Source organism: Physella acuta, unplaced genomic scaffold (assembly GCF_028476545.2).
Source record: "Physella acuta isolate Inbredline_101_S28 unplaced genomic scaffold, ASM2847654v3 ptg001456l, whole genome shotgun sequence".
In the NCBI taxonomy this organism is placed as follows: Eukaryota; Metazoa; Mollusca; class Gastropoda; family Physidae; genus Physella; species Physella acuta.
Genome location: NW_026732971.1, coordinates 73,748 through 99,806, shown reverse-complemented (window position 1 = coordinate 99,806; position 26,059 = coordinate 73,748). Strand labels below are relative to the sequence as shown.

Genomic DNA, 26,059 nt, shown 5'->3' with positions numbered 1-26,059 from the left:
TATATACTTTTAACAGTGTCCGCCCCCCCCCCCCCCCCCCGAAGAAAGTCTACCACCCCCCCCCCGAAAATTTCAAGTGCCCCCCGGAGAAAAAAGTCTGGAAGAAACACTGTCGTTATCTTTTCCCGTTCGTGCCCAAGACACAATGGGTAGATGAAGTAGAACGCTTGTAAAATAGTGTATTATTGTTATATCGATTAGCGTTACACAAATTCGTACAGCTGTTGTTATTGATAAGGATAAGCTGTTATTGATAATATGACATTTGAAATTCGTGTTAAGATTAAACAAGGGTAGGGTTGGGCTTGTATATCAGTCAGTTTACGTAAAGTGTAAAGCGACATTTTCAAATATTATAGGTAAAAAGTTGTTGAGAAAAACGTTGGAAGTGTTTTGGTTTTACACTGGAGGAATGTTTAGGTTTAAGTTTAGGTGTATGTTTAGGTTTAGGTTACTTGTATATTTTGGGGTGGTTCTTGTTACACAAGTGTAATAGACAAGTATTATATATAAAAAGTATTATTTTTAAACATGTATAACAGACTGAATTTGCAAGGACTGTTGTACTGTTAGGCCCATTTATAGATTGTCTATAATTAGAAAGTCAGCCGAATGAAATATTAGATAATTTTATTTAGATGGCGCAAAGAATTTGGAAGGAATCCAAGTAGGGGATTGTTTATTTATGTTCTCTACGTCACCCACTTGTTTCACTTGTTTCTGTGACCTCGGCATATGAAGATATAGTGTGGTCAGCACTATGCCCAGCCGCCTTTACTTTCCCTAACGTGAGTTAGGTACCCATCAGAGTTGGTTTGACAAGTGAACACTACTTCACTTGCCCTGTAGACCGTCAGGGTTGAAAAAGGGAACTTTTACTTTACGACACACACCGATTACAAAGTATTGAATGCCCTATACCGCGCTACACTGCACCACACTGTACGATAACACTCCGCACCAAACCACACTACGCCATACGAAACACTGCACCATACCAACTGCACCATCCCATCCCACACTACACCATCCCACACTACACCATCCCACACTACGCCATCCCACATTACACCATCCCACACTACTCCATACCACACTACACCATACCACATTACGCCATACCACACTACACCATCCCACACTACACAATACCACACTGCACCATACCACACTATACCATACCACACTACACCACACCACACTACACCATCCCAAACTACACAATCCCACACTACACCACCCCACACTACACCATCCCACACTACACCACCCCACACTACACCATACCACACTACACAATACCACACTACACCACCCCACACTACACCATACCACACTACACCACACCACACTACACCATCCCAAACTACACAATCCCACACTACACCATACCACACTACACCATCCCACACTACACCACCCCACACTACACCACCCCACACTACACCACCCCACACTACACCATCCCACACTACACCATACCACACTACACCATCCCACACTACACCATCCCACACTACACAATACCACACTGCACCATACCATACTGTACCATCACACTGCACCATACCACACACCACCCAACACTGCAATTGAGACATTTTTCAGCATGCCATAAAAAAAATTATTTCCACCGTGATCAACATTGAGTTCATATTTCTCAGAAATTTTTTCTCTTTCAGCTAAAACTGGAAACTAAAAAATAAAATCTAAATATTTACTCGTACCTACGTGCTTTTATTTTTGTAACACAGAAATAACTTTCGTTACATCTAACGTCAGCTTGGATTTCTACGACAAGCGGTATAAATAACTTATAGATATCGAACAGTTGTATTGATTAGTTTGACGTGGCATTTGTTTAATTTTGGTATGAATGTTTTTTTTTTCTAGAAATGGCAGACACTCCTTGAGTTACACTTGCGGTACGACCGAAATAAACGTGATAATCAAGTTTTTCAATAGCAAATCTACCAACCCCTACCCCTACTCCAACCAACCATATCCCCCCTCCACACACACACACCACCACCACAAACACGTATACACATTTCTATCAAAGCAAAGCCCCCTTCCCATGCACCCACCTTTCATTATTTCATTTATGTCTTAAAACTTGTGGGTTTTAATTATTTTACAGCCCTCAGAGGCGTAGCGACCCTTCCCGGCGCCCAGGGACAAACTTTTCGATTTGCACCCCCCTTCCCCGTCAAGACTTCGATTTGCACCCCCCCCCCCCCTTCAAACACTTTCGATGTGCATCCCCCCTCAAGATTTCGATTTGCACCCCCCCCCCCCCTCTCAAACTTTCGATTTCCGCCCCCTCAACCTTTCAATTTATATTTTCCAACCCATTTTGGCACCCCCTAAGGTCGGCGCCCGGGGACATATTCCCCCCCCCCCCTCGCTACGCTACCAGATCGAGTTCTAGATACGAATAGGTTTAGTGTTACGACTGGTTAATAAGGGTAGACTCAAGGTTAAAGGCTATGTTCTTGCTGCTAGCTTGTGTGTTTTTAGATTTGGTTAGGGTTAGGGTCAAAGGTTAAGTTCACAACCAGATTCACAAAGGTTAAGTTCACAACCAGATTCAAATTTCGCATTCTTAACAAAACGACGCACCTCAGTAATCCGTCCGTTGACCGAAACGTTCGTTAAACGATGCGTTCTTTAACCGAGGTACCGAATTGCATTCGATCGTTGACATTTGAAAGTGTAAAGCAGTTTACACAAAACTGGGATGATTGCATTAAAAGAATCGTTGCATGTTTTTTAAGAAAAGCTCTCTCTAACCAACTTGTCCACTCCTTACTTGGGAAGCCCTGGATTAAAGCAGGATTTATTATTTCAAAAACTGTATGAAACTTTTTGGCAATGTTAGTCTGAGGGGGTTATTTCCCATAAACACGGGTGGGGTGTGCGAAGCTTGAATGATCTAAGCAGATAGGTTTACCATATGATTACCTAGCAATCCATTGGGCAGATGTTTGACCTCGGCATATTCAGGAATTACGAGATCAGCTCAGTGCCAGGACACCTTTACTTTCCCTAACACAAGCCAGATGTACTCTAGGACGTTCGGTCTCAAGTTTTGACCGAGATGCGAACTCGAGACTTTCGGGCTAGCAGTTGAGCGCTCTACCACTCGACCACTCCGTCCTAACTCTAAGCAGACAGACATCACGTGATGTCTGTCAATCTCTACCCCCCCCGCCCTCTCTCCATGTCACAAGTCGTCACAAAAAGAGTGTCATTTAGAATGAGTCGCTCGCCATCTCATGATTCTATTTTTAAAAATGACGTCATTGTTTTCCTTCAAATTATTGACAGTGTAGTGGTCATAGTTTAGCTGTCCCCCGATTTCGATATACAACGGGATTTCGTTCTTAGAAGGCTAGTGTGATGCTTCTTTACAGTTCATGTAGGATTTCAAGCAATTTTAGCGCATTAGCGAATTTTAGCGAATTAAATTACGAAAGTTTAGGGAAACTGCAATAGAAACTAGAACTGATTCAAATAAGTTCGTAATTTACCGATCTGGTTTATCGCGAACTGACTTGAAATTTCCGCTCATTTCGTTATTAAATGGAATTTAATTGAGCGGCTAGTTAAAATTTCAAGCCATCGTCATTTTTAAAAAAAAACTGATTCAAGGGCACATTACCCCCTCCCCCCCATATTAGTCTAAATGTGCTACTTACTCTACCGCTTATAGTGATCTAGCTAGTTTGGTGGTATAAACTATAAACAATTATCTAGTCTTAATCGCCAATGGATAGTTTTAAATAAAATACTTAAAAAAACTTTTTAAAAAACCACGTTTTTCTTGTGGACTAAAAAGTAGAAAATAACTATTTACATACATTTGATGACAAAAAACGTGGGTACGTTCACCATCAAATTTCCCGACCCATCTGCCCGACCCACGTTTTTTGTCATCAAATGTATGTAAATAGTTATTTTCTACTTTTTAGTCCACAAGAAAAACGTGGTTTTTTAAAAAGTTTTTTTAAGTATTTTATTTTCTCCTTTTTAGTCCGTTGCTACACATGAAAAACGTGGTTTTTAAAAAGTTTTTTATATAGTTTATTTTCTACTTTATCTAATCACTTGATTAAGTATGACTTGACTAAGTGTTTTTAAATACACGGACTAAAAAAATCTTGAGCGACCGATACGCTTTAAACAGAGAAAGGGTGTAATTTACGTTGCTGGCGTGGAGATCTACTCACGAATCACGTGATCAAATCTCCCATAAACAAACAAATAAACGCGAAGCTGAGTTAAGGAAAAACGTGTTTATGTGTATTTTAGCATGCCCAGCGTACCAACCGTGTCACCGTTAACAATATGTTACCGTGTCCGTTCTCCTTTTTAGTCCGTTGCTACACATAAAAAACGTGGTTTTTTAAAAAGTTTTTTTTAAGTATTTTATTTTCTCCTTTTTAGTCCGTTGCTACACATGAAAAACGTGGTTTTTAAAAAAGTGTTTATAAATACACGGACTAAAAATCTTGAGCGACCAGGATTTGAACCTGGGTTGTCGCGGCCACAACGCGAAGTACTAACCACTATACGATCACGGCCAGCGCGCTCACATCGATTGGGGCCGAAGTAACTGTGTCGATAGGCCTCCAGTCTTGTCGGTATCTTTAAAAATCATGTCCTCAATTTTATGGTCCTTGGGGCGTAATTAAATTAAGCTAATTACGGTCACTAATTGCTAGTTTTTATGATTGCATCTGAAATTGTTAGGCGAAAGTAGCATGCATGCCAAATTTCAGGTCTCTAGAGCAATCAGAAGTGGGCTAATTTTCGATGTCAATTTTAACAACAAACATCCAAACAACCAAACAAACGCGAAGCTGAGTTAAGAAAAACGTTTTAAAATGATAATATAAATACTCATCATAGGCTCTTCTCACAGCAAATATTTAGTTATTTCTTAGTATTAGCGTGTCTTTTTTTTTTTATTTGTAAACTTGTTTTTACTAACAACAAACAAAAAAAAACAAATTATCACATCCATCAGAACTTTAATGGCATTTTATACGTACATCATTCATACCATTGATGTGTGACATTTCATGATCATACACATATTAAAATTATTTGACATTTTACACAAAACTTTCACACCGGTAAATAAATTACTGTTTCTAAATACAATTTTTAACCTTCGCTTGTTTCAAATCACTCAAAGCTAGCATCTGTTACACGATGATTTGATGATTTGTGTGTAGTGGAGACATGTTTTATTCACACTCTGATGCGCAACTTTTTACACAACCAACACGCCCTGCAAGTTTTCTAAGAAACGAAACTCGTTCATCTATTTTTAGAATCGGTAATTTCCCCTTCCACGAAACGTAACATTGCGTGGTGTGTGTTAGGAAATTCTCATAGTGCGTGAATAAATTTACAAGCGATTTATGACAGCATTCTATTTTTAACAACATTTGCTTAATTTGCAGACCAAAGCATTTAGAATCAATATGGACATGTAAAATGGATGTAGATATAAAAGCTACTACGGTAAAATGATCTATGTACAATGAGATTGAGTAAAAAGATGTATCACTTGTCTATGAGATATAAACATAAGATTTTGAAAAATGTACAATTTAAAAAAGCATTCACACACACACACACACACTCGCGAGAGAATAATTACTAATTACAATTAAGATAATACACTCACGAGTAAATGATTACTAATTACAATTAAGATAATTAAAATTGATTTTTACAATTGCTGTACAAAAGGAAAGACTAAAGCATCTGACAAAATTTTACTGACGGAATAAAGGAGAGGGAGGGGACGATTTGACCAGAGACCATGTTTAATGTATATTTGGGTCTAATTTAGTGTTGCTGGGAATATTCAAGATCTTCAAAACTTTACGGGTCTGTCACGTTTAGTGGCACGTTTCTTTGGTGTGGTGTACAGTTACCCCTATTGTTAGATTTTTTTATTAAAAGTTTTGAGGACTAATTTTTTAAGAAAATTGTATGGCAATCCAATGTAGTCTATTCTTTTCAATTTTTTTTTTGTTTGTTTCTTTATGACGACCCTCAATTTTTTAAGTTCAATTTTTTTTATAAAACTTAGAAAGTGGATGGAATTTATAAAAATGAGATTTATAAACAAAAAAATGAAACTTCCTTACACAAGAGATATTCACTCACGATTCTATAGCAAGACTAAATAAAACAGTATATGTAGGTTTTCACCAGAACACCAAATGTAAGCAGTCTTTAGAGCTTCCCAGAGGTTTCTTTTGTTAGAGTATTTTATGTGGAGAAAAATACGGTGTGGGATTGTCATTCAGTTGTGGGAAAATACGGTGTGGGATTGCTATTCAGTTGTGGGAATATTCAGTGTGGGATTGCTATTCAGCTGATGTTAGAAAATACAATGTGGGATTGCCATTCAGCTGATGTGGCATCACATGTCTGATTGAAATGTCTGCCAAAGTTTATAAAAACAGACATCAGAATTCATTGTTTTGGTTTTTCAGATCCTGCTCTGCAGAACTTGCTTCGGCCAATCAAAACTTTCCATTGTGTCAAAATTGAACTCTCCGTGTTCCTGCGATTACATCCCTTTATTAAGTCTGTGGCGGGTCCCTTTTGTTGCAGGATAAACTTGTAGTTGATCTATTATCAAATCATATCCACCTACCCCCCACTTTTTTATAGGGTCTACGAGTAGAACTGTTAATGCGAAAACATGAACCAACTTTTGATTTGTCTTTAAGTACTCACGTAGAGAAATAGTTCCATTAGCTTAGCTCTCTTTAAATTATTTATGTTTGTTTGATCAACGTTACGAGGAATCACCGCCGTCTGTGAAAAACGAATTCCCGCCATTTCTCTGGAATCCGTTTCCGGTCTGGAAACCGAACTGGCCGGAGCGACCGGGTAGAGACGGACTAGCACAGGATGCCCTGGTGTAACCTTGACCGTGGCTGAACAGGTGTGGGCTGGTTATTCCAGAACCCCTGCCCTGACCTTGAGAAAAATGACACGGGGGTGAAGGGCAGTTCTGCGAGGGCTGGGTCAGGCCGTTGGGGGCGAGGGTGAAGCAGGCGGGCGGGCTTGATCTGGCCGTGGGGCGGGGGGCGCTGTCGGTGAACAATTGCTCGTGGCTGCTCCCGTGGTACGGGGAGAGGTGAGGGTCTCGGTGACCCAGGAACGAATCCGGGCTGGAACAATGCTCGCCGGAAAGTGGATACATTGATCCGTATCCGTTACTGTACATGTTGTAGTATCCACCGTACAGGCCGTACGGAGAATCCACATGGTGGAGCGGTGGATGTTGCCGCTGTTCGTGATACGTCATCATCCGCCGCAGCTGCTGGTGCTCCAGGGATTCGATCTTCAGACCGCTGGGCTCAGGGTACTTGTCGCCCAGGACAGAGCTCCTGAGGGCGGGGAGGTGGGGCGCGGAGCCCAGTTCTGAGCTGCAGACGCCGTTGGTGGAGGGGCACTCGTGGTTGCCGGTGCGGGTGAGGTCCTCGGATGGGGTCTCGTGGGGTGGGGCTGAGGGGGTCGCCAGGTCGGAGAACTGTGGGCTCATCTGGAAAGACAATTTGCATTTCTATATTACAAGTAGACCTATAGTGTAAGTTTAGCGACAAAATCACAAGTTACTCGATTACTAAAATTTTGTTTTCTTTAAAAAAAAAACAGGTTTTTCCTATCGTAATACTCATTTTGGTCGTCAGCAAAAACTATTTGACAATACCCTACTCCTCCCCCAACCACACACCTTACACTGTTCTGCACATAAGACCTTAGCACCCCCCTCCAATTTCCCCCCCCCCCCCCCTCAAACAAAATGTGTATTTATTTTATTTTAATGCAGCACAACGACATGAACATGAAAACTTATGACCAACTTCAAACAGGAAAATGACTAAAGGCAGACCCAGGCTTAGGTCAATAGACAATATTGGAAACAGACCTCGGTGTCTAAACTTGAATGAAGAAAACAAAGTCTGAATAGTATTAGTTGTATTAAGCAGGCAAAAGCTATCAAGTTTCTGTAGAGACTGATAGATGGATGTATGAATTTCGGCATAAAAGGAAGGAATGTTCCTAGATTTCCACGATTATGGTAGTTATCCCCTAATCTCACTTCATCACCAAAATCAGAAGACGTCAAAAATGTTTTACCTGTTCCCGTGGGGTGTCACAGTTGGTCAGGCTACCCCCCTCCCCCAGGGACGAAGGACCGGCGGAGTTGTGGCATGTGGGTAGACACATGAGCGGGCCTCCCACGGGCGTGCTCATGCCAAAACCGGAGTCGAAGTGGTTGGGGCGGCCCTGCTGCTGGGGGGACGGGGTGGCGTACGGCTGCTCGTCCAGTGAGCTGGGGTCAAGGCTGTTGTCCCAGTCCATCGATTGAAGGTCTGTGGTGGAATAAAAATGGATTAGACAAAAACGTGACGCAGAGCCTATACCTTTTGCTAAACTTTTTTTTGTTGTAACATGGACCAAACAAATAGAGAGCTTTCCTTGGTTGTATTGGTGTTTACAGAATTTATTTTTTATTTTATAATATTCATATTAAATTTATTTTAAAGTAGCATAGTTGGACCTAGTTCAAGAAAAAAAAATGTTACTATATATATGTATGTTAAATGATTTAGTAAATAAATAATAAATTAATATCGTGTTTAAATACTTAACAAAAATTACCGTGTAAACTAGTAGGGCCTGCAACTCCGTTACCGTTGGTGGGGTTCTTATTTTCCTGATTACCGCCCTTAGTGTTGTTGGCAGATTTCTTGAGGCGCGCTCGATTGTTTTGAAACCAGACCTGTAAAAAGGAAAACAGAAAAATATTTAGGAAACGTTTTCTCATTTTGATCTTACAATTTTTATACTGCAGGAATGCAAATACAGGGGGGGGGGAAATACTTCTCGCTCTCCGCATTAACAAATTATTTTATTCAAACTTTCAAATTTAAAATTTCCCACTTTATTAAGCTTTTCTTCTTCTTCGTTCTTAATGTTAATGTTGGAAGGGATCCCCTCCAGCACAATTAAGTATACGTGTCAACTGGTTATGCGCCATTTAGGCCATAGACTCAGATTTCAGCCTGCTTTTCTTTTTTAATTTGCTTCCATAGCCTTAGTCCAACCAAGAACAAACTACAAAGCAGCAATTTTTTGATTTTGGAGTTGTCTCTCCTAGAAGGATGGATGTCCGAGCTAACGAGCCTCATCTGCCCGAGGGTTCGAACTCGAAACTTTTCGGTTTAGCAACCATGGGCTATACCTACTCGACCACGCCGACTCCTTATTAAGCTTTAATTAATTAATTTTTAACAAGTTTAGGACTAATAAAAGATGAAACGAAAAAAAACTCATTAACGCATTTGTTTTGTCTCTGTAAATAAAAACTGGGTTACCCTTCGTAAACCTGTCAGAAACAATTCCGAGTTTAACTCGAAGTAAATAAAGTAACTTTTCAATCCTAGTTTTATTAATAAATGGGCTTTTTATCTATTAATCATCAAACTGAAATCTCTACTATTGACCATATGATTCTGCATCGAAGTTTTTTTTCTTATGTATTCATCAATACATTAGATGCTTTATATACTGTCAACAAGAAAATGCCTTTATACAAAGAATTAATTAGACGCTTTGTTTATGTTCAACCCACCACATAAAAATTTGTTTACAGACAATCAACCAATCCAAAGTGTCGTATAAAACAATCCCCCAATTTAAAAATTGTTTACAAAAAGTCCACCAATGAAAAGTTTGTTTACAAAAAGTCCACCAATGAAAAGTTTTGTTTACAAACAACCCACCAATGAAAAGTTTTGTTTTCAAACAACCCACCAATGAGAAGCCTCGGCTCACCTGAACGACTCTCTTCTTGAGGCCGATGTGTTTAGCGATCTTCTCCAGCTCCCCACCGTCAGGGTTGCTGTCCCGCAGGAATCTATCCTGCAAGAACTTGATCTGGGTCTCCGTGTAGGACGTCCTGTTGCGTTTGGCTTTCTTGGGCGGCTGCTGGCCGTCTGGGCGAGAATAAAATGGCGGGTTATTGACCTGGGCTTACGTGGGCTTAAAAAAAGAGGGCTGCCGTAAAGTAAGTCTAACGCATAGGTGTAGTTGATGCCCTTTGCTCCCCAGGGGCTTCAGTGGAATAAGCCAAGTCAAGTTTAATCATGTACCCTTCAATAAATTATCTTTATATGATTATAATCAATAAGTTGAATCAATATAAACAATACAAGGTGAATTCTAAAAGTTTTAACAAAATATAGACCCCCCCCCCCCCCATTTCATTAATACGTCATGCCCATTTCAATAAAATATAACCCATTTCAATTGAGCATAAGGCCCATTTCAATAGAACATAGCGCCCATTTCAATAGAACATAGCGCCCATTTCAATGAAACAAGGCCCATTTCAATGAAACAAGGCCCATTTCAATGAAACAAGGTCCATTTCAATGAAACAAGGCCCATTTCAATGAAACAAGGCCCATTTCAATGAAACAAGGTCCATTTCAATGAAACAAGGTCCATTTCAATGAAACAAGGCCCATTTTAATGAAACAAGGCCCATTTCAATGAAACAAGGTCCATTTCAATGAAACAAGGTCCATTTCAATGAAACAAGGCCCATTTTAATAAAGCACACAAAAATCTATCTCAACACAAGTTACGTCCCTGTAACCAAAATGACTGTCTAGTTACCTGAGTTATCGCCGTTGACCATGTCTCTGTAGTGATTGGTGCAGTAGATATCCGTCCCATTGACCAGGTGATATTTCTCGTTGTTGCCAAGTTGTCTTTTGCAAATCTGGAATTTAAACATTTTATTTTTTTCACTTCAGAAATACACGTTCGCATACTTTAACTTGCACCAACATAAACCAAGTAGGCCTATATACAAATTCAGTGAAGATTGTTTTAAAGTAGAAGTTGAACACTGCGAACCATGAGCTCAGTCAGTGGCGTAGCGGGGTCGGGTGTCACCCGGTGCGGCACTTAATGGTGTCACCCCCCTCCCCAAAGGCATAGCGACCCTTCCCGGGGACAAACTTTCAAATTTTCGATTTGCACCCCCCCCCCCCCCCCCTCAAACTTTCGATTTGCACCCCCCTCAAGTTTTTCTCTATATATTTTGCTATTTTTTGCCTTGGTGTCACCCCCCCACCCTAAATGGTGTCACCCGGTGCGGTCCACACCCCCCGCACCCCCTCGCTACGCCCCTGAGCTCAGTAACTATGTAAAGAGCAGATTTTGAGGTATAAAACCCACCGTACTGATCACACTAAAAAGGTGGTGGTTGAGGAGTTTTTTTTTCGATGTTTTTCAATCTTCTTGTGATTTGTTCATTTGCTATAGTTGATGCAATTTGTACTTTGATAAACGATAATGCCCTATTGTGTAGGTTATCAAACAAAATGATTATTGATAGTTTCCTATAGTATAGTCCTATAGTATAGTCCTATAGTATAGTCCTATAGTATAGTCCTATAGTATAGTCCTATAGTATAGTCCTATAGTATAGTCCTATAGTATAGTCCTATAGTCCTAGAAACGAAGTATCGACATGGCCCTCTTTTATACTTAAAGTTGAGTATCGATACTGTACTTTCGGGTACTCACCTTACAAAGGAAGCAAGCAATGTGGTATCGATGCTGACCAGCCACACGCATCCAGTCCTGTTCTTTCTTGAACTGAAGTGAACATTTCACGCATGAGAGGCCAAACAATCTGGGCAGACGAGAATAAACACAGAGGTCAAGGACGTCAACTCAAGGTCGTTGACAAAGGGGAGGGTTTGTTTTTTTAAGAGAGTGCTAGAAGAAGTTAATTTTACAAATTGAAAGTTTAAGGTATAGTTCACGTTGTATTTTGGTGGATTTCTTATACCAGTGTCTGATAAAGACAATAATCTTTTTTTTTTAAATGGGTGTTATGTTACTGGTAGTTAACTAAATACACATTTGGCTTTGCCAATGTCAATCCTAACCCTATCCCTAACCTATTCCTAACCCTATCCCTAATCCTACCTTACGCTTAACCATAAAACTAGAGGTTTAAATACTATACTAGAAGAGCCTATTATCGAACATCGATGTCCTCAGTCATCAATCATATCAGTTCTACAATAATCAAACCTGAGTCTATGCCAGTATATTGGAGTGTTTGATGCCTAAAACAAATCATGCCTGTACTAGCCCTTTTAACTTGCACACGTTGTAACATATACAGCGTGATCAGTGTTTCTTCCAGACTTTTTTCTCCGAGGGGCACTTGATATTTGGGGGAGAGGGGTCTGGAAAAAACTCAGCGCGTAATAGCGCCATGGCTAAGCATGGAAGTGATACTTGCTAAAATAGGTAGTGCCTCTAATGTAGTCAGGTAGTAACCTCTAGGTAGTCAAGTAATGCCTCTAATACAGAAATGTAGTGTCTGTATAGTCAAGTGGTGCCTCTAATGTAGTCAGGTAATGCCTCTATATAGTCAACTAGTACCGCTATTTAGTCAGCTAGTGCCTCTATATATTCAATTAGTGCCTCTATATAGTCAATTGGTGCAGTCCGGTAATGCCTTTTAACGAAGCCAGGTAAAACACAAACCCGAGTCCTGTATAACCTACCTTCATATCCGTATACACCAAAAGTCAATCGTCACAATTCTAAACTCTCCATCCCCTGAATACTCCCCCCCCCCCCACACCCACACGCCCACACATACACGGTGTCCACTCCCAGAATCACCTCATCGATCCCCTATCTCCGTGTCCGTCTAATTACGAGCCGGTCTAATTAGTACTGATTAGCGGGCTACAAGAGGGCGGGGACACGCCCACTCACCCGTACACCGGAAACGGAGGATGAGATGAAGACAGTGCTAGTTTTTAATTGACCGTGAACACCCGGATTTTGCCCGTAGTGCGCATGTAGGATAGAGGGGGTGGGGGTGGGGGGGGGAGACTAATTTGTTAAAAAACTTTGGAGTCCGTATTTTGAAAATTCTCCGGAATTTTAAGAAATTCGTAGTAAAATAAAGTAAATGAATAATTCGTTTTTCGCGTACAGCTTAATTTAATAGGCAGCATATCTCTTTGTAACGTGAACGATTTTAAAACTTTTTCTAACTTTATTGAAAGACCGACAGTAACATTTGACAAAACTTAGCTGGTCGTTTTGTAAAAACGAGCCTACCCGTGGCGTATAATGATACGCCGCTATTTAGTTGTTTTGTTTTCTACTTTTCAGTAATTCATAATTTGTGAATTCGACAGTACCAACGCTGCCACTGAATATATTTGCTTTAAAACACTATCAGTAGCTGGTTAAGGAGATAACCCCCTTCCTTTCCCCACCCACCCCCCCCCCCCCGATGAAAGTAAACTTAGTTACCTCCCCTAAGTTTAAAATCGTTTCAAACTAAATTATCTGCCCCTAATAGCCGTCACTAAACCCGGCTCTACGATTGTAAACATTTAGCGTGAACCACAGCTCACCAGACCATGTAGGGGTGGGGGTGGTAGGGAGCTTGGTGTTTTCTATCGTCTCCAAGAAGAGAATTATATATATAGATAGATGTGTTAATATTTGTTTGTTAGTAATCAAAAATGGACATTATATATAGTTTTAGTTTTACCCACTATTCACTAAACTTTAAATATGTGGTTGTATGAGTGATGTGTGTTGATGTAGAGTTACTTGTGTTTTACTTACGTCGATAGGATGTGGTGTGGGTTGGTGTGGTAGTGTGGAGTGGGATGTGGTGGTCTGTTGTGATGGAAGGGTGGTTGTGTACTCACCTGTCAAATCGTTAAGTGGGGAGTATTAAAAGTGTGGAGTTTTTGTGTGGTGGGGTGTTTGAAATGTGAAGTTTTTGTGTGGTGGGGTGTTTGAAATGTGGTTGTTGTAGCCTGGCTTACTTGTAATGTGGGGTATAGTACTTAAAGTGTAGCTATGTTAAGTGTAGTGTCGTTTTTGTGGGGGTTTAGTGTGGGGTGTAGTGTCGTGTGAGATGCAGTAGTTTTGTGGGGGGGGGGCTACAGTGTCGTATGGGTGTAGTATCGTGTGTGGCGTGGAAGTGCAGTGTGTGGGGATGCAGTGTGTGGGGATGCAGTGTGTGGGGATGCAGTGTGTGGGGATGCAGTGTGTGGGGATGCAGTGTGTGGGGATGCAGTGTGTGGGGATGCAGTGTGTGGGGATGCAGTGTGTGGGGATGCAGTGTGTGGGGATGCAGTGTGTGGGGATGCAGTGTGTGGGGATGCAGTGTGTGGGGATGCAGTGTGTGGGGATGCAGTGTGTGGGGATGCAGTGTGTGGGGATGCAGTGTGTGGGGATGCAGTGTGTGGGGATGCAGTGTGTGGGGATGCAGTGTGTGGGGATGCAGTGTGTGGGGATGCAGTGTGTGGGGATGCAGTGTGTGGGGATGCAGTGTGTGGGGATGCAGTGTGTGGGGATGCAGTGTGTGGGGATGCAGTGTGTGGGGATGCAGTGTGTGGGGATGCAGTGTGTGGGGATGCAGTGTGTGGGGATGCAGTATGTGGGGATGCAGTGTGTGGGGATGCAGTGTGCGGGGATGCAGTGTGTGGGTCCAGTGTGTGGGTGCAGTGTGTGGGTACATTGTGTGGGTGCAGTGTGTGGGTGCAGTGTGTGGGTACATTGTGCGTGTGATCTAAATGTCTACTCACATGTTATAATCGTTCCTGCAAAAGACCTGCTCATTCTTGACGTAGCAGCTCTTGTGTGTGCTGAGGTTGTCCTGACAGTTGCTGCACTTGAGGCACTCTGCGTGCCAGTAGCCGTGGTCCTTGACGTGCAGGACGTAGCGGTCAAAGACCGGCTTCTGGCAGCCCAGGCACAGGTGGGAGCCCTGGGGGGAGGAGAGGTTAAAGGTTAGGGTTGGTTGTCTGGGGGATCGGGGAACAGGTGGGTCGGAGCTTGACGAATGGGGGTGGGGGGGCGGTAGCGTTGTAGTTGGGATGCTGGTTCATTAAATTTAGTGCTTTTTTTTTTATTATTCTCTAAATTAAGTTTTAATGAATAGTTACCAAACTAGATTCTCTTTCATCGTTCTTAATAGTAATGTTGGACTGGATTTCCTCCAACGCAATTTAGTATTTCGTGTCAATCACACATTCGCCGATTTCAGTCTGATTCCATAGTTTTTATTCATCAAAGAATAATCTACAAGGCAGTAGGGTTCTATCCTAGATGATTGGCTGTCCTCACCTATCGAGCCTCATCTGCCTGAGGACTTTTAGCAACCATGAGCTCTACTGACCCGACCACCCCGCCTCAATGTTAGTGCATTTTTTAATAGAAAAATATAGCGCTATGCTCTGGATTAGTGGTGTCTTTAAATACAACAATTTTCAATTCAAAACAAGCGCATCAACGAAATAATAGTTTCTTCTTCTTCGTTCTTAATTACTTTCTCGTATATACGAAGTATAGAGAAAGTATTGTAATCGTGCAACAAAAAAAAATCGAGATTTTTACAAATCTCGACGTTTTACACCTCACTGATACGGAAGAACATAATTTTGCAATCTTGTCCGTATGTCTGTGTGTGTGCGTGTGTCTGTGTGTCTGTGTGTCTGTGTGTCCGTGTGTAAACACGATAACTTGAGTACCGTTACAGCTAGGTTGATGAAATTTCATATATAAGTATTTTATCAAAATCGTAGATCCGTATAAACTTTTGAGCGATTTCCGATAACCGGAAGTGGTACTTTTCCTACTTTGAATTTTTCAAAAGCCTATAACTTGAGTACTATTTCAGATAGTTAAATGAAATTTCATACGTAAGTGAAAGATCTAATTCTCTACCTTCTATTAAATTTTGAGTCATTTCCGTTGACTGGAAGTAGTAGTTTACGCTACTTCCGATTTCTCAAAAAACTAATGTAAATTTTAAAAGTAATAATAATATTGCGCACTATTATGCGCTTTTTTATTTGGCGTTCACTTGGTGTGCAATTAATTTGTCTACGAGATTTTATTCTATTTTTAAAACTTTAAGTATTTAAAATGGATTAAAAATCATGTCTATAGCCCGAGTTCCCATCCCCTGTTATTTTATATAAGAATATTTGAGAAAGTTTAGGGGAGATCACTCCCGGTTTATTTTAGTGTTAGAAGGAGAACCAATACAATTAAGGATCCGTGTCAACTGGTTATGCGCCATTGAGGCTATTGACTCCGATTTCAGCCAGCTTTTCTTTTTGGATTTGCTTCCATAGCCTTTGTCCAACCAAGAACAAGCTACAAGGCAGCAGTTGTTTAATTTTGGAGTTGTCTCTCCTAGAAGAGTGGCTGTCCCCAGCTAACGAGCCTCATCTGCCCGAGGGTTCGAACTCGAGACCTTTCGTTTTAGCAACCATGAACTTTACGGACTCGACCACGCCGACCCCAATAATCGTTTAAATATCTACAAAATCAATTCTTAAACACTGCCACAAAAGTTACATAATGCCATTTAATATTTGGAATAAATAAAAAAATTAAATTATATCAAGTATCAGTTTTAAAATGCTGTGTGCTATTTTTATCCACTTTTCCATGTGATGGCGGTCACATGATCAACATGGTCACAATCGTCGCTTAGCAACAGCTGGAACTCCTCTATAGGAACATGTTCCTTCTGACTTTCTGAATTCATAGATCGCAGCACAGACTTTCTTATTCTATATTTCTCCGTTTCTCCCTCTCTGAGTCAGATTATTTAGGTGGAGTATTTTTCTTCTCTCTGTCTCTCTCTCTGTCTCTGTCTCTTTGTCTTTCATGAAGACAAAAAAAATGGGATCATCAATGCTTTCATCCACTCTTTGCCTTTCAACCTTTCTCCTTCTCTAAATGCTGGACTTTGGCACTGGGCTATTTTTCTTTGACCCATTCTTTCCTTGACGGTCTATAAGGCAAGTGAAGTAGAGTTCACTTGTTTCTGTGACCTCGGCATATGAAGAGATAGCCTTTACTCTCCCTAACGTGAGTTAGGTACCCATCAAAGTTGGGTGGACTCTGGGACGGTCTACTGACTTGAACCCGGATTCGAACTCGAGACTTACGGGTTAGCAGTCCAGCTCTCTACCGCTAGGCCACTCCGTCCTTATACACCGTCTGGTTTGAAAAGGGAACTTACTTTACTTATTCTTTCCCTGCGCGTTGTTTCTTTGACAGAGATCTCTGTGATTGGACAAGATTCTAAGTATATGGCAGAATCAGTGGACAGTTCTTCAGGCATCTCTTCGGGGGTGGTGGTGGTGGGGGGGGGGCGAAGAAAGTCTACCGCCCCCCCGGAAGAAAGTCTACCGCCCCCCCCCCCCTCCCGGAGAAAAAGTCTGGAAAAAACACTGCTGGCAGCTATGAGAAGTGACCTCTTCATGACATGTTCACACTTTGAAGCAGTAGGGGCAATGTCTCCATAAACAGAATAGCCTGGCTTAATTCTGTACCTTATGTAGTAACACCATGAGTATTTGGGTAAATACTGTAATCAACTAGCTCTGTTTTTTCTTTATCCACCGGTTTATCACAAAATAATTTTTCAACAATAATTCCTCTATGTACATGTTTTTTTAAGCGGCATTGGTCTTGTATTTTTAAAGAAGGATCAGTTTGAAGATGCAATGAACTCGAAGACAAATCTGTGCATGGTCAATAAAAGTCTTTACTCTGTTTATTCATTTGCTCACCAACGTTGTTAGTTCTATCAGGGGGTATTGTATGCTTTGTTTTAATCATTGAATGCTTGTCTAAGTGGTAAGATATTTCACAAGAATTACTTTCATAATTTTTAATTTCATAATTTAGGTTCAAATTATTTTCTTTGTCCTCATTCATGTTGAGTTATAAGAAGTAGCATTATTCAGACATCAGTAGAAATATGCTTAGTGGCTTAGTAATGGTAGGCTGAGTAAGTTAGTTGTTTTCTGAGACAAGTAGAGTGAGCACCGAATCGTCTGAGTGGTGACAGTGGTCTTAGATAATTTTTTTAGTATTAATAACGTATTCTTCATACTTGGTTTCCTTTTTTTTTCGTTTATATTTATTTATTGTTTAAAAATACTTTTTTTTCCAACACAATGAAGCTCGTCACGGAGTGGGGAGTATCATTAACTTGTAATGAATTTTATTTGTTAGAAACTGGATTAGAAAACATTTATTGTTTTATGTTTAACTATTATTGTCATTTAAAATGTTTTTATACACATAATACTTATATTACTTTTTATAATTATTTAAATTTAAAATAACTACATAATAAACATATTAATAACATGCTACTTATTTTGCTAGTTTTAAATTTAATTATTTTTCACTTTCTGAAATAATGTTTACATTACCTCCCTTGTATTGGTTTAAAACATGAAATTAAAACTAAGGGTTGTGATAACTTAATAAAAGTATTATTCATTACGTTATTTACCCGAAAATCACAGAATCTATATTAATCTAACCTGACTTCTTGTGTATAAATCTAAGTAATAATATAATTATTTCACTCGTGGAATCATTTATGCTTGGGTGATTTCCCCTTCTCCAAATAAAAGTTCAAGGGCCGGCAACTTCTGTCGCCGTTATTAACTCCCCTTACGCTTCATGACGCGCTAGTCACTACAGACCGTATGGTCGGCGCGCATACATCACCGCGGGCGAAATGCGGGTATTCCCACTCGTCTTAGACAGGTACCTGCTCATTGTGGTCTGACTACAGAGCGAGAGGGGGGGGGGGGGGGGAGGGGACAATGAGCCCAGTGGGGCGTTCGATGTTGTGATGACATGGGTTGGATTGTGAACGGTGTCAATAGTGGCGTTAAGATAAGGCTCGTGCTTATGCCCATCACAGAATAGGGTTTTGTTGGTTAAAGGACTTTATTGCGTGGTTGAACAATGATGTGGCATAGCGTACGATCTCAGGAAAGCCCAGAGTGGGGTGGGGGTGGGTTTGGTGGGGGGGGGGGGGTGAAAAAAAGGGTGAGGGAGTAGGTGATATGGGACACTGATGAGAGTGTCTACAGGTAGCATTAGTGAAAGTAGATGAAGTATACCACTGTTTAACGTAGAAACGTACGCGATACCATTAAGTCCGCTAAATCGAACAGCTAACAGTAATTTTTAAAAAAAAAAAAAAAAAAAACACATTTTCACCCTACCCGCTGTAGGTAGACAAGTGTCTTCGACACCCCCTACCCCCTTATTCTTACAGGCATGTGTGAGGTGGGGTTAGGGTAAGGGTCGGTTTATAACCAGAAAATACCTGTGGTTTTTCGATAGCACAATGCTACCAAGTGATTTTTTTAATGGTGCACGGTTAGGATTAGAACCAAAATTAGCTTAGGTATTCTAGCTTAATATGTAACCAGGGTAAACCATTGTCCTGCTAATATTTTGATAACTACCACATCTTTCTAGATAAAACTTTCTCCCCCCCCCCCCCCCCCCCACCCGCCAAAACCTATTAACTTTTGCGTAGGGGCAAAACGTATAAAGATGTAAGGAATATCTTTTTATTCCTGTAATTCCTCACTAAAATCGATAGGAAACCCTTCTGCGCATGACAGGAAGTGAGTACGACAAGATCACGTGGCATGGAGTGGAACAGCGGCCATGCTAAACGCCCCAGCGTCCCCCTCCGTGTTCCTGAAGTGAATTACGTCATTTCCGCCGCTGGACTTCCGAAGGTGTCAGATGGAATCAAAGACGAGAGCTGAGCGACCATTTTGTTTTTATCTCCATCAATCTGAAGGGTTTTTTTTTTTACTTCTAACTGCTGTGTTTAATATTAGTTTGGATTATCGGCCTTTGCTCCGAGTAATTGGCCTCCAAACAGTCAAAGTTTATCATAACTAACCCAACATACACCATCATAAACCCTCCATCGTACGCCATCCATCATAAATCATCCATGGTAAAACCTCCATCGTAACCCCCCCCCCCCCCTCCTCTCACCAAAACCCCTCCATCGTAAACACCCCATCGAAAACCATTCCAGTACAAACCACCCCTTGCATCTACCTATGAATATACCACCCATAACCCATTACCCTCTCATATACAACACAAAACCCTTTTTAAACACTTCTTATCCCGGCGCTAATTTAGCCCCCTGATCCTAACCAATAACCAAACACGATTGAAACAATAACTTTTATCCTGTGATAACATTTACTGGGGAAAGTTACAGGGAAACTACAGTAACCTCAAATGTCAGAGAATAAAACCTTTACGACAACCTACAAAGCTTTTTCGACAACCTACAAAGCTTTTTCCACAACCTACAGAACTTTTTCGACAACCTACAGAACTTTTTCGACAACCTACAGAACTTTTTCGACAACCTACAAAGCTTTTTCGACAACCTACAAAGCTTTTTCGACAACCTACAAAGCTTTTTCGACAACCTACAAAGCTTTTTCGACAACCTACAGAACTTTTACGACAACCTACAAAACCTTTTCGACAATCTACAAAGCTTTTTAGACAATCTACAGAACTTTTTCGACAACCTACTAAAATTTTACCTCTACCTACTAAAATTTTAGGACAACCTACTAAAATTTTACGACAACCTACTAAAATGTTACAACCTACAAAACTTTTACGACAACCTTTTAAACCTAAAACCGTGAGAACAAAGTTCAGCTTTCGTCTCTGACAAATTTATGGTCGTCATTACGTCAGAGCTGCTTTTGACGTCAGCGTGTAGCAAGCCTCGTAAAACGCTTGCTCTGACGTCATAGACCCAGCAGAAGTAAAAATATTGACTCACTTTAGACAATAAACCAAGTGGTCCGACTGGTCAGCTGACCATCACAAACATGTCACGTTGACACGCTGTGTGGATGACCACTAGTCACACTGTTAAACACATGTGGTGTGTGGTTAGCTCGAGAACAACTCACCACACTTCCACACGGTAGTTCATGTTTATCATTATACAAATGTTCGTTTTTCTTATGTAAACAGCAGTTCATATTAATCTTTACACAAATGTTTATTACGTAAACAACTATTACGGGTCTTAAAATTGTCTAGAGAACATGTGTTGTAGAAATACATTTTAAAACCTAATGAAGAATGTATGTTTTGGTCTTATAGCTCATTGGGTAGGATTTTTTTAAATAAATATTGTTCAATATTAACTGGTGCAAGCAACAACACATGTAATTTAATTAGCTTTGACTTTCACGATGTCTAATTATGTGAAATTGTGTGAAATTTTTAAATCCATTTCTGACGTAGTTCATCTTTTCACAGGCATGCATCCCTAGTGACTATGCATTAAAATCAGATTTATTTTATTTGTAAATGTGTTGGCATATAATTTAATTTAAAGACAATTACCAAAAGGGTGAATAAATTGCTTGTAGCGATCACTTACTCATTCAGGTAATTATATGATGCTCGATTAGTGCATTTTCTCTAGCTACTGATCGAGTTTCAAATATTTTTCGAGGAGAGGGTGTTGGCTTATGTAAGGTACAAGATTAAAATCATTTTAAAAGCGAGTATATTCACTTATTCTTTATACTATCATATTTTTATAATTCCAAAAAAAAAGTCGAAACTATACATTTAATTAAATATCTTTCGTGATAAATGTTCAATAATAGCGTTATATGTTTCTTGTAGGGTTTTAATCAAATATTTATTAGAGACTATGCAAGTATCTTATTTAAACACATGTAGATACATGTGTTACGCATGCGATTGGCCCAGTTACAGCGCGTTTAACACGCCTACGAACACACGTTCTTAAGCAACAGAACACGTGTCTAAACGCTTCTCAAGTTTTAAATTCGCAGATGTCAACACTATTCGATTCCTTTACTAAATCAAACTCGCGCAGTGTCAGTCACAGCACACACAGGTATGACAGATGACAGACGACAGATGCCGCACAACTCCACCTGCAGGGTATTAATTAACCTCATTTATTAAATCACCTACGGCCGTCCAGGATCTCGCTTGACCACAAAAAAAGTACCAAGAACGACAACCCTGGAAAGTCCATTCCGTGATTAGCTCCCTTGTTGGGATTCTCCCCCACAGACTCCCCTGGAACATTAGGGTCTATTGTATGTTTACGTCATACTTATGATCTAGTATTAACAACTGGGGGTTGGGTAGGGTGGGGGGGGGGGACTACCCGTGGCTTGATACGAAATACGTCTGCTGACGTAGAATAGTTCATTAGAAGGTATTGTACATTTCCCATGTTTAGACCGATGTTCATACCAGAAATATAAAAAAAAAAGAACAAGTCACTCATAATTTTTATGTATGTAGAAAAGGCGGGGGAGAGAGATATTTATTTATAGTATTATTTAGTGTAATATACAGAACCTTGATCTAGATTTAGATTGTAGTATTATATGAACTAATTCATATTCAGATTTTGATTCTCAATTGCGTCGCTTATTTATGTCTCCGCGCTTGGTCAGAGTTAGGGACCCTTGTAATGTGTAGACACGTCGAAAGATACTCTTTAGTTTAGGAGTTGCAGAAGAATTTAATCAGTTCGGTACATAGGGGAAGCCATACAATGAAATCACATAGGGGAGATAAGGAAATTTTCTTGGTGAAGATGGCTATCATGGAGAGGGGGCGGGGGGGGGGGGGGTATGAAGTAAAAGTGAAGATTTTTCTTTAGACCAAGCGATCCATTGGGTAGATGAAGTAGAGTTCATGTGTTTCTTTACCTCGGCATATGAAGGAATAGTGTGGTCAGCACTATGCCCAGCAGTCGCCTTTACTTTCCTTAACGTAAGTTAGGTACCCATAAGCCCTGAATAAAGTCAGCGATCCGTTGATTTAGACCGAGATTCGAACTCAAGACTTTTTGGGGTAGGAGTCTAGCACTCTATCCCAGGCCACGCCGTCCCGGGGGGGGGGGGGGGTATGAAATTCATACATTTCTTGTTCTTAGAATTAAAGTAAATATAAAAAATTAATTGTTCTTAAAATTTTTAAAAAAATATTTTTAAAAAAATTATAAAATTATGTTATTAGGACTTTCTTTGATCGGTCAGTTTTTTTTTTGTGACAACGTGTGATGATACAGGGGGATGATACAGCTGTCAAATGGTATAAATCTGAAGAGTTTCATCAAAGCATTGAAGCACGATCCCATCTATAGGTGAAAATCTATATATATAATTCTCTTCTTCGAGCCGTTAGAAAACAAGCTGCAAACGCTCTCCCTACCTCCCCACCCCTACATGGTTTTAGTGAGCTGTGTTCACTCTAAATGTTTACAAGCAGAGCCAACGATTTTAAACGTAGGGGGGGAGGAGGGGGGGAGGGAAGGAAGGGGGGGGGTTATGGTCCTTAACGAGCTACTTATAGTGTTTTAAAGAAATATTTTCAGTGTCAGCGTTGGTACTGTCGAAATCACAAATTATGAATTATTGAAAATTAGAAACAACTAAATAGCGGCGTATGTTATGCCGCGGGCCGGCTCGTATTTAATAATTTTTGTTTTAAATGTACGTGTGTGGGATAAGCGCGACGTTTGTAAAGTATACAAGTGTACAATGTAAAATCATTTTTAAAATAAGTTTATCCTACAGTGTCATTTTTGTCCCAACTGCGTACATTGGTCATAGATAGAAGAAAAGGGTAAAAGGAATTAATTGGTTCTAGATGTACAGTCCGCGTCAAAACCGTTATTTTTTTTTTGTCTGTTGCAATAAATGACTTGAGACGATCTAACAGTAGTGACTTGTCTGGGTATAGCGTGACGTATTGTACAGTGACATGTTATGAAGCTAGAATCATGTATTTCCATACCACAAATAAAATTAAGTATTCGTCTAAAATTGAAAGGGATTTAGGTTGTTAGTGATGATCAACTGAAACGTTAATGTAAAAAATAAGACTAATTGTTAGCATTAACAATATCATCCGCAATACTCTCCATACATGACAACCCAGAAAAGTTAACCTACCTTTTGTTCTAGTTCCAGAGTGTTTACCTGGACAATGTCCACATCAGCTAACCCTTGACCACTTTTCGTGTTTACATCCAAACTCCTTTTTCCTTTACCTCGCCGACTTTTAACGCCATTTCTCTCAGCATCGAAACTACCATGGACTGTCCCTTCTTCAGTTTTGTCACTTCCCGAATATTCGGAGTCTCTGTTTTGTGATTCCAATAAATGTATAGGCTTCGTGTCTTGTGTTTTGGATCCAGTATTATCAGTGGAACTTCCCGAACCGCACACACAACTATGGCATAAAAATGTGTGAGCTGTTGGCGTCGAAGCTTTCTCTGGAACCGCATCCGTACCATCCGAATACAGCACCGGAGTTCCGATTAAAATTCCGCCATCTTCATCTGATGTTTCGTCTTCGTTGACCGAATTCTCCGTTCCGCTCGACGTTTCGGATTTCGCTAAAGTGGCACCGTTTCCAGAATCCTCCACGGAGCTTGGGATACTCCAAGATTCGTTGAACATGTGCTCGGTGGTGCTTTTGTTCCCGGGACTTGTCGCGTTGGTGATTCCAATCTGGGATTTGTCGTCTGTGGGGATTGTTCTGGTATAATCGAAGCATGGGTATGAAAGTTGGTCGTAGGTGGAGGATGCTGATTCGTCGGCAGGGCTTGAGAAAGCCTCGCTCCCGGTCCCGCTTTCAAAAGAGCTGTCATAACTGTTCACATTGTCGTAGTATTTGTTGTAATAAAAAGACGGATCGTAGTTGTGTGAGTACTCTGTGACGTCACCAGAATGGTGAGGGGAATCCTGGTAGTCGTAGAATTGGTTGACTGGCGAGCTGTGATTCGTGCTGGGGTAACTGGTGCCAGGACTTGAGAACTGACCAAACGACATGTCGCGGAGATTTCGTCTGGCACTGCGGTACGTGTAACCGTTTTCTGATTTGACCTTACCCGGCGCTCCCATAGAAAATTTTGTATCAGAGCTCGGATGAGCGAAGATTGAAGAGTCATTGACGCAGGTGGATTTACCGACCACTGGAGTGGTTTGGACGAGATGACCCATGGTCAACACTGGGCTGTTGGTCGAGACCATGCTATAGCTTGGAGTGTTCAAGAAGTTGGTGCCACGGTGGGTATGATCGTATCCAGAAACAAAAGATTCACCTGTGTTTGGACTGTTGACCTGCGCTACTTGAAGACCCGCGTTCGGATCCATCTCACACAAAGAAATATTTCCTTTCACCAAAATAATTTTTTTTTAAAATTGAAACAAAAATCCAAATCGCTTTTGAAGAAAACACCACAATCACATTATCAGAAAATTATTAAAACTAGAAATTACTTAAAAACTTATAATCTACCTAATTCTATTTAAATAAAACTTCGGTTTAAATTTTTGTTCCTAAGTTCTCTCTACGAAGTTCTAATAAAATTGCTCTAAAAAAATGAAGCACACAACTCAAGCCGAACTTCCGTGTCGTGAGTTTCGCTCAGATAGTCCTGTGTTCCTAAAATCGTTCTAACACGCCTAAAAACCACCCAACGACTTATTTGTCAATAAATAAGTCCCCGATCATTCGCTCCTTAACACTCCGAACCCATGACCTCTGAACTATGAATACCTAAAGTGAACACAACTTTACGACCCAACCCCTTTTTTTTCTTACATTCGCGCGCCAGTGAATATCATGCGCAGCGAAGCGAGAACGGACAAACGCGGCGCTTTGCGGCGAATTTGGTCAGTGTGACACGCGAAAGTTTTATTGTCTCCAAACTTGGACCTTGTCATGTCATTATGACCTATTGTGCTCTGGAGGCTTTATCGTCTGCGCTAGAAAATGCCATCCAAAAATGTCCTTGCTTTCAAATAAATTTTCTAAAGTTAAACTAGAGTTGAATCATTTTAGGAATTTTTAAGGAGAGTTGTAGACTGTCTGTTTTATAGCATGCATAAAAAGTGGAATTTAGAAATAAATTAAAAATTATATACTGTGATGTAATGTTTTTGATATTCTTGAATAACATCAAAACAAGACGTAGTTGGTGTTTTCATTTCTTACAAACAGTTCAGATAAAAAATGTGGATTTGCGTGCAAATTATGG

At 40.4% G+C, this 26,059-nt stretch overlaps 1 protein-coding gene across 1 annotated transcript; it reads right to left on the bottom strand.

The window, feature by feature from the left end:
• Positions 1-5,029: 5,029 nt before the first annotated feature.
• On the bottom strand, positions 5,030-25,172 carry LOC131928029 (uncharacterized). Its single transcript, XM_059283926.1, has 8 exons — positions 23,967-25,172; positions 14,703-14,884; positions 11,647-11,755; positions 10,729-10,834; positions 9,883-10,043; positions 8,707-8,827; positions 8,182-8,417; positions 5,030-7,582 (listed from the first exon to the last, which is right to left on the bottom strand). The coding sequence occupies exons 1-8, from the start codon at positions 25,170-25,172 to the stop codon at positions 6,830-6,832; spliced, it is 2,874 nt and encodes a 957-aa protein (XP_059139909.1). The 3' UTR covers positions 5,030-6,829.
• Between the last annotated feature and the right edge of the window lie 887 nt (positions 25,173-26,059).